The sequence below is a fragment of the Pundamilia nyererei genome, unplaced genomic scaffold (genome assembly GCF_000239375.1).
Source record: "Pundamilia nyererei isolate P.nyererei 1_Seehausen unplaced genomic scaffold, PunNye1.0 scaffold00087, whole genome shotgun sequence".
Classification (NCBI taxonomy): Eukaryota; Metazoa; Chordata; class Actinopteri; order Cichliformes; family Cichlidae; genus Pundamilia; species Pundamilia nyererei.
Genome location: NW_005187488.1, coordinates 1,645,632 through 1,655,307, shown reverse-complemented (window position 1 = coordinate 1,655,307; position 9,676 = coordinate 1,645,632). Strand labels below are relative to the sequence as shown.

The following is a 9,676-nucleotide window of genomic DNA, read 5'->3' as shown; positions in this document are numbered from 1 at the left end:
TATGTTCCTAACTGTGGAAACAGACAGCTTAAATCTCTGAGACAGCTTCCTGTGTCCTTCCCCTGAACCATGATGGTGAACAATCTTTGTCTTCAGGTCATTTGAGAGTTGCTTTGAGACCCCCATGTTGCTACTCTTCAGAGAAAATTAAAAGAGGAGGGAAACTTACAATTGACCCCCTTAAATACTCTTTCTCATTATTGGATTGACCTGTGTATGTAGGTCAGGGGTCACTGAGCTTACCGAGCCAATTTGAGTTCCAATAATTAGTTCTAAAGGTTTTGGAATCAATAAAATGACAGCAGTGCCCAAATTTATGAACCTGCCTGATTTTGTTTAAACAATATTGCACACTTTCTGTAAATCCAATAAACTTAATTTCACTTCTCAAATATCACTGTGTGTGTCTCCTATATGATATATTTAACTGACATTTTTTATTGTAACAACCAACGATTTATACAGGAAAATGACTATTAACAAGGGTGCCCAAACTTTTGCATCCCACTGTGTTTTATGTCATGTTGTTACAGCTTTCTATTTTATTTTATTATTCATTCTTTCTAGTTGCACACAGTACAACTAGATGATATTTTGATCCTGTGTTTGTTCTGTACATATCGCAGAACTGACAATACCTGCTTTGGTGACTCTAAAGGAAACAGCTGAAAGAAGAAAAAGACTTGAAATATATCTGCATAGTGATTTAGATTGAGGGCTACCTATCAAGATATCATTTGACTATCACGCAGATGTAGATATGTACAGTTTCAATAACCAAAGAAGTAATCTTTAAAGACCCCTTTTTTTTTCACTTCGTGCTCAAAACCTTTTGTCCAAACCACTTATCGTTGTCATAATGAAAGACTTCTGCACACCTTTATACACAAGATTTCTAAAGCTAATAATCTTGCTTCCGTTTTCCATCATGTGCTCTTGAAACTATGTGTTAGAAAAGGAAGCCTAACCTTAAACTGATGCCTGGCAGTGACTTCCACGCCCTCATTCATGAAACGTTTACTGGACATGGGGCTGCCTGAGGGCAATTCTGAGCAATAAAATGTTAATATTGCGCAATTTTACAACCAATGAGTCTTATTTCTATCCCCAAACAATTTAACCATGGCATCATGTGAAATCACACACCCTTTCCTGAAAACACCAAAAAGATTGTACTACTCTCTGATCCTGTGTGTTTCAGGTCTGAAAACCAACCACTACTGTAGGCCCACGATGCCACCAGGGGCCACAACCAGCCTGCCAAAGTTCAGTTCAGCCCACTGGATGGTTTTTCAATGGGAGAAAATTGCACAAAGTCACTAACTACTCCAGTTTAAAATTCAATAAATAAATATAAAATGTTATTCCTTTTGCACAGATGCCAGTCTCACTACACGACTGAAAAAGTCTAGTAGAGTTAAAAGTATTTCTAGACCTAGAAAAGGTTTTTGAATCTTAAAATTTTAAATAGTTTTTGCTTACTTGCAAAATCTCTGCACATATTTATATGGCTTTTTACTGATGTAGGCCTGACTATGAATACTTCTTTATACTAAAAAAAGCAGAAAATATCTTGTGCAGTGGTTTTATTGAGATCAGTTTAGGCAGCATGTGGCTCAAAACATAATATGAATGGGGAAGAAAGTCAATCCAGCTAAAGCTTAGCTAGCTTGACAGAACCCCCAAATAAAAAATATTTTAGTAAAAAAAAAAAACCCCTACACATTACTTTTAGTGTATTGTAAATAAAATTAATGTAAATGTGGCATTTGAATCAAATTTTAGACCCAAATCTGAACATAACCTACTCTGAACCAGGTTATATGGTCAGCATGGGTTACCATAGTGATCGAGCCCTTGAAAACAAAGGCACCTTCCAGCTTTGAACTTGACTTAGCAAGATACATTATGTCAGCTAATAATTAATATATAATTACATAATTGCATAAGTAATCTTGCTTCGTTTAGACCAGCAGTTGTAGCTGCCTTTTTGTACTTAATGGCTTAATGAGCAACTAATAAGAAATTATTCATACATCTAAATAAATTGAAGAGTTACGCTGCTACAAGATTATAAACGCCACACTTTTTGTGGACAAACAATAACCTTTATTGTACAAAGAAAAAGTGTTTTACATGTTCGGCAATTTCAGGAAAGAAAATAAAAGGGGCTAAAAGCAAGAAAACAAAAACTAATTTTTTCTTTTAAACTTTTACCAGATTGGATTACAAAAATTCAAAACTTGCACCAAAAGGGAGTCTTCACAGATCACAAAGCAAAAAAAAAAGAAGAAGAAAAAAAAAAAATGACACAGAAATATCTTAATGAATCTCCCAAATGGAGCTTTAACATTAATATCAACAGCAATTTTAAAAAACAAAAAAACAAAAACAAAGAGGAGACCATAATAGGTTTCAGAGGTCCGCATCTTCAGCTGCAGTGACTGTGGCTGAGATGGGTTTGGGGCGACAGTTATGGGAGATGGGTGCTGGTGAGCCATTTCCGACACTTTACGCAGAGAGGTCACTGCTGTTGAAACGGTCTTGGTCATACACTTCGGCGACAACTTTGCGACCCCCGAACCAGCGGTCGTTGAGTGCCTGGATAGCTTTGTTCATCTCAGAGGCCATGGAAAACTCTACAAAGATTTTGACAATGATATCTGCATCCTCCTCTTCTCCTTGCTTTTCCTGGTATATGATGACTCTGTTCACGGAGCCGAACTTCCCGCACTCTTCCGTCACCTCGCCCTCCAGGTCATCATCAATGTCCTCTGGTCCGACCATATTTCGAAGCACCATCACTGTGGACTGCAGAGTAGAAGGACAGGAATAAAGTAAACACAAGTGATGATAAGGAAGTAAATAAGTGTTCCTAGATTAAAAAAATAAAATCACCTCTGATTTTCGAAGCAGTTTCTGCATCACCATGTGTCTCGCACTGCTGCCTGAGATGCTCATGTGCTCCTGATCACTCAGCATCTCCTGCCCTGTACCATCCTGAAGCGTCTCTTCTTTCTCCTCTTTCTTCTCTTGTTGGTTGGAGCCACCAGCCTGATTAGACAGCACTGGCGGTGACGCGAGCACGGGGTTCACAAGACCGACCTGGGGAACCATTGGTATGGTAGGACGCACTGGAGTCACACCTTTTCAGGGAAGGCAGACACAGTCAGTGACAATGGGCAGGTCCACAGTACAACTATTAGTCCTGGATAAGACAATCCCATCATCTATAACGTCAACTCAACATCAAAAATATCAACCAGAAAAACTCCAAAACAAAAAATTACACACAGTACCAAGTCATCAGGGTAGATGTCAGACTAATTGAATTTGACTAATGAAAATGTGGTTCATTTATTGAAATTTCTACCACAAAATTAGTGCTGTCGGCGTTAATCTCGTTAAAATGAAGTTAACGCCATAAATTTCAGTAAGCGAGTTAGGGCAGATCACCCCGTGCGTGGGGCTGGACGGCGTCAATGAGCTAACCGCGCTAACACGTTGACGCTAACACGTTGACGCTAACCCGCTATCGGAGATTTGCTGCGTTAATGCGGTTATGGTGTTAACATCATTTTAATGAGATTAATGCTGACATCACTACACAAAATCCATCATTTGAAAATTTAACGTGCCGTTCTCCTTTAGTCCTCTTGATTGAAGGAGCTTCAACCCCTTATTTTTGTGACTGCTGTAACAGAGTCATTTATACAGGAATACTTCCTGTTTAAATTAGGGTCTTATTTGTATTATGAAATGTATTAGATCATCTGTTAAAGAAAACAAAAACCCTATGAATTATTTTAGCCGTTTCACCCTTTCATCCATCTGTTTTAAAATATTTTATGCAGAAAAGCTCAGAGCTCAAAATACTTAAAATGCCCAATTAGGAGGTCACAAACGAGCTCACACAATTTTCCATTATCCATATTACACCAATGAGCCAATTCCTGTAAAGTATAAAAAGTTATAGGAGAAACAGATTAATAAATTCATGGCAGGAAATACTGTCATGACTAAAAATATTACAACGGCACAAATAAACAAGGCTGATGCCACTGGGTCACTTGAAGTTCAAGTGTAGGTGAGACATGAAGTCACTAAGATAACTCTCACAGGAAAGCAAGTTTACAGCCACTTCTGATTTTCTCATTTTCCAGATGCCACGCAGTTAAAAGTGTTCCAACTAACAGTGTGTTCACTGTCTTTAAAGCTGTATGTTTTTAACAGCACAACTAAGTTAAATTAAAACCATTTCTTTAGCACAAAAAGAGGGCTTGCTCATGTCTTGGTGCATACCTGTGATGACCCCTGGTGCCTGGGCAGCCATAACAGCCTGAGGTATTCCCATTTGCTGACTGAGAAGTTGAGGTGCAGTTAACGCTCCTAAGACTGACGCGCCAGCTACAGCCTCCTTAAAAGAGGGGGGGCCGAAGACATTAGGCAAAGGAAACACACAGAACACAACACAAGGCAGCACAGTCAACAATCACACAACATGGCAAACAATCAACTCAACATTGCCTCTCTTCAATGAGAATCGAGGTTAAAAAGTAATTAAGTATTCTTAGCAAGTCAAAAATATCTAAGCAGTGATGCTAAACTTTTAAAATTATGACATTATACAAGGAAGAGCTTTGCTAATCAGTAAAGGTGAGGAACTTTCACCACTCAGGTTAACATATATACAGCATATAAAAACAAATGAGTCTTTCACCGTGTTTATAGGTTCTGTTTGAGTTTTGAAGACGTCAAACTGCATTAAAATAAGGTTACATTTTTCATTTTTAATAATACCAATAATAAACTGACAACAAAGTGGCCTTCTCTAAGTATAAATGCTAATGTTATCTGTACTGGTGTCATAGCTAGCTAGTTCTGTGTCATATTTACCTGGAAGGCCATTAAATCCCTTTGGAAGGGATTCATACTTGCCTGGGCTGTTATTTTAGCAGTGGCTGCCGCTGCAGCCACAGCTGCAGCAGGTGGCAAACCACCTGGGGTCGTGGGGGTCAGTAAGGGCATGGGAGGCGTTACTGCTTTGCCCACCCGCAGGTACTGACCACCCAGGTCAAACAGGTTCATAGAAGACACGGCGTCCAGGGCTGACTGAGGCTTTTCATACTCTGTAAAGGAAATAAAAACCGCAGTTAGTAGCAGATTTATAGCAACACCAAGGTACGAGAGAATGCGACACCCCCCCAAGCTCACCAATGAAGCCAAAGCCTCTGTGTCGCCCTGTGGTGGGGTCTCTGGCTAACGTGCATGACTTGATCCTTCCAAAGGCCTCAAACACACTCTTGATGTCGTCATCTGACAGATCAGGGTGGACGGACGCCACGTAGATCCTGTTATAAGCACGCGCCTCTTCTGCCAGCTGGTCGATGATGGGTTGCGCCTGACCGATGTTACTTGGCCGCCCAACCTATAGCACAGATCAAACCACCAGGGCTACTGAGTAAAGCCTTTACTGCATTACCTGAGAACGCACCTACCACAAAGCTCTATGTCCCTGCAAGGCTTACTTTCACCAGCCACCAAGCTCAGTCAAAGCCACTCGTCTCCTCTAATAAGTGTTTTTTTAAATTACAAAACACTATAGCATTTTCCCAACAGGAGAAATTTTCAAGGATAAAATACTGATCACATTAATCATTAGACAAAAGAATAACCAAATAAAACTTAACTCTCTCTCTCTCTCTCTCTCTCTCTTTCTTTCTTTAAAAGCCAGGTATTACAAAAAGACATCTACTAGCTGAGGATCAATAATTAAAAAGAACCTGACTATAAGGGTGTCAAATATCAACTCATTTACAATGCAAATCCGGTCCTGTAAATAGCTGTAATACTATTATAGAGAAACTACACTTTGTATTAAAAACACAACATTTCTGCAGTCTGAACTAGTGGCTAAAGGAACGCATTGAATATTTGGTGCTAGCGCTGCACAGACTCTCCTTTGCAAAAGAACTGAGCTCCCCGAGTAAGACGAGCGTCTGAGGGAGACTAGGATCTGTACTACAGATGGGGCGGCCAAGTAACACCAACCAGACGCAACCCATCATCAGCAGTCCATGGGCACAGAGCGATGTTATTTGCTGCTAGGCATCCCACTGGTCACTTGGTCACTAACACAAGCCTTGATGGCATCATGGAAGGCCAACACACACTTGCGCACTGACACACACAAAAAACAAACAAACAAAAAAACTACACACGCATCTTCATTCATACAACACGCACCTGAAAATTAACAAAAACACAAGCACAATCACAAATTAGTGTTTTCACTTAAATAAAGTGACTGAGATTATACATTTAAGCAATTTTGCATATCAGGACTTCATATTCCTAATGGCAGGAAGTAATCTAAATACCAGTAGGGTTCCCACCAGTGTATTACCCGACCGGCGGGCCATCAGTCCTAAAAACAGCTTGGGAAAAAACTATGAAGTTATGAAAGAATAAAAAAATAAAATAAACACATGGAAATGTTGAGTCTCGATACACTTTTACCTGTTCACTTATAACTAGGGTTGCAACAATACAATCAGACATTGGTCTGTTCCAGACCTGTTCTTCATAAAGGAAGCTAACAGTAAAGCCAAACACCCTTCTTTCCCTGCAAGTTTTTTTTGCTTAACTGCAACATATATATGCATTAAAATTAAAATAAAGTCTGGATATGGATAACCATGTGTATCGATAAGAGGAGCAGTATTTCTTGTCTTGCTTTCTGAATGTTTTAAAATATTCATAATGATACTGCTGTATAGCTACTGGATCTTAACAGCTTTTATGACAGAAATCCTGCCCAGGTGTATCCAACTATTCAAACTCTGTCCACATGATCTTAAGCACTTAAAAGATGTTTTTCTCCACACCAACATACCTTAATGTTTCGTCCTCCCAGCATGACTGAGTTCATCTGCTCCAGGGCCAGCTGAGCAGCCTCTGGTACATCATACTCCACAAAGGCAAATCCCTGCATTGTCAGACAAAGGTCAAGAATAACCTGCACACACTTTCTTTGCAATCTACGCCACGTGTCAAGTCAAAGTTCAGCACTGACCTTGTGTTTCATTGTAACCGAATCCCAAGACATGTCAATGCTCTTGATTGGACCAAACGGGGCAAAAGCCTGTCTGATGGTGTCCTCACCAAGCTCATAGTATATGGAGCCCACATACACCCGACACATGATCGCTAGAGCGCGCTGCCTCTGAGCTGCCACCTACCAACCAAGGGAAACAAGACATAATAAGCATTAGAGAGTAAAAGAAAGGAGGAGAAACAAACACACATACACACACACAGAAAGAATATATGTGTATTTTCTACTGTGCTTGCTTTCCCCAAAATTGTTAGAGGCCAATTCCAAGTAAAGGGGGGTCTGGACAGGTAAATAGGGTAATAATGGGATACTGCAATGGACAGAACTTTGTGGGAAAAATATTAACATTTATAAAAAGAAAACAAAAACAAAAAAAACACTGATGTCATCAGAGGCGATTACAGTATGTCCTCTATTCTGTTACTACTGAACAGACATATGGAGGAAAACACATTGATGTGATTGACATGCACAGCCCTCACAAAAATTTGGCTTCAGTAACTGACCTGTAGTCCGGGGATGCAAGTAAGGTAACAAAAGTAATCGTGGAGTTCAAACGAAATCCATACAAAGTCTTGATGAAAGCATTTGAAACTTTCTTCTCAAGTCTAAGGTGAGGGGCGCTTTAATCCCTGAAAGCTGCTCTGTTTTACTGACGCCTTTACTGCTTCTCTTAACTTTCACTGTGTCACCAACAAAAATAAGTTCGTAAAGTATAACATCGAGGGAAGATGACTTGTTCATTTGACAGAAAAAAAGAGCTTGACTTTGAGATGGCCAAAAAATAGCCCTGTCCCACAATTTCTCTCATTTTGGTCCATTAAAGGGATTGCTATCCCTCTTTTGTCCCATGCCAAGAGCTTTGCTTTTTTTTGTTTTGTAAAATGAGCAAATGCATATTTTTCAAAAAGACGTGACTTTTCTCACATTTACAAACCTCCAATAAAGTCCTATAAAAGCCATTTAAAGTGTTTTAAACAGCCTTTTTTCTATCTTCTTCTTTAAAAAAATAATAAAAAAATACACAAACAAAATATCCCACTGCAACGCAAGAAAGCAAAGGAAGCGCTTCGACAATTAACAACAGTCAGTCATCTCAGAAGAGATTGCAGTAAAGTCGCAGGTACGTTAGGTGTAGAAAGCCAAGTTTTCTTATAAAATATGCATTCTTTGGTTAGGAAAAAAGGCAGGGACTGTTGCTATTGCAACAGTAAAAGAAGGGTAACAGTCCTTTCCATTGGGAATGCGCACAGAAAAAAAAAAATTTAATAATCTATTGACCGATTGTAAAGGTGAGAGAGGATCTCCAAAGCCCATTGTCACTGCTGCCATCTGAAAGACAGTAAAGATGAAAAAAGTGCTGAAAAGTAGGTTAGATATCCCTTAGCTTTGCTTTTCTTTCTTTCTTTTTTTTTTTTTTAAAAGGTCATTGCTTTGCTAAATAGACAAAAGCAGTAAGGCTTACACTATAATCAGACCCTCCCTCTAAACAATATACAGAGAGGATTTACCTCCTTTAGCTAAATTATAGCTCACCACACAGCAATAAACAAATACAAGCAAGTTCCCTTTAAAAGTGCAAAGCATTTAACATGATAACCAAAGCCTTCATGATGATCGTCTCCATCTGAAAGAGAACAAAAGGCAAAAGCAAAGGGCAAAAGCTCTACACATGCGTTCTTTTTCACAGCACGTGGTAGAAGAAAGGCAAGACTTCCCAAAGAGCTAAGCCCAAACCGACTTGTGACAGTAGAGATGGCTGAATTACCAGTGCGAGAAAAGACTATGATATTCTGTCTACAGTCAAGACTCACAGGTGACACATGCACAACAAAGATTTTGTTTGGCACATTACCAGATAGTTTCACACATCTCACCTGGAGGTTGGTGAGCTGTTGCTGCTGATGGGCGATGGTCTGCTTCACCAACACACTCTTAATACTTTGCTCCATGGCATACTTCTTAGCCTGGGAGAGGAGAGGCGAAATTACATGTAAATTCCACAGATGAATAAAAGATCAGTTCATCTATGTGACACGGCATGCAAAAACTAGGCTAAAATCCAAACTTTCATTTAATCCTACATTTTTAAAAAGTATAATAAGAGGAAAAAACAAAAAACCCCAAAACAAAACAGGATTTCCCATATAATAATAAACTAATTATTTGCAGTTTATGCATTAGAAACAGTTGAATAACTGCAGGTTTTGGGAGATATTTGCAGATGGTGCAGTTAAGATAAATACTTGAAATGCTGGAAAGTCTGGTTGTTCTTGATGTTTCATTGTTCATTGGCATATTTGACTTCTAGAAACTTCTTTTTGCAAATTTTAGTCAGATTTGGGGATGAATCATTTTAAATACAGGGATGTACCGTATTTTCACGACCATAAGGCGCACTTAAAAGTCTTAGATTTTCTTCAAAAAGTGCGGCGCGCCCTATAGCGCAGTGCGCCCTGTGTGTTGTAAGGAGGACGTAGTAGAGAACACCATGAGAACGCTAAAGGGTGAAGTGTGGGCGTTGATCGTATATACCGGACAATCGCACATACCTGTCTA

General features: G+C 39.4%; 1 protein-coding gene across 7 annotated transcripts in view; it reads right to left on the bottom strand.

The window, feature by feature from the left end:
* Positions 1 to 2,166: 2,166 nt before the first annotated feature.
* The window catches only part of LOC102207322 (poly(U)-binding-splicing factor PUF60), a 12,302-nt gene continuing 4,792 nt past the window's right edge, over positions 2,167 to 9,676 (bottom strand). For 4 of the 7 annotated variants that reach the window (XM_005738875.2, XM_005738879.2, XM_005738880.2 and 1 more), the window contains 9 exons: positions 8,995 to 9,084; positions 8,399 to 8,449; positions 7,076 to 7,237; positions 6,896 to 6,988; positions 5,215 to 5,428; positions 4,897 to 5,129; positions 4,303 to 4,417; positions 2,899 to 3,146; positions 2,167 to 2,811 (listed from right to left, as the gene is read on the bottom strand). In XM_005738875.2, coding sequence (XP_005738932.1) covers positions 2,512 to 2,811; positions 2,899 to 3,146; positions 4,303 to 4,417; positions 4,897 to 5,129; positions 5,215 to 5,428; positions 6,896 to 6,988; positions 7,076 to 7,237; positions 8,399 to 8,449; positions 8,995 to 9,084 — 1,506 coding nt within the window. In that variant the 3' untranslated portion in view covers positions 2,167 to 2,511. The remainder of the gene's footprint in view (positions 2,812 to 2,898; positions 3,147 to 4,302; positions 4,418 to 4,896; positions 5,130 to 5,214; positions 5,429 to 6,895; positions 6,989 to 7,075; positions 7,238 to 8,398; positions 8,450 to 8,994; positions 9,085 to 9,676) is intronic. The other 3 variants (XM_005738876.2, XM_005738877.2, XM_005738881.2) reach the window with 3 other exon arrangements.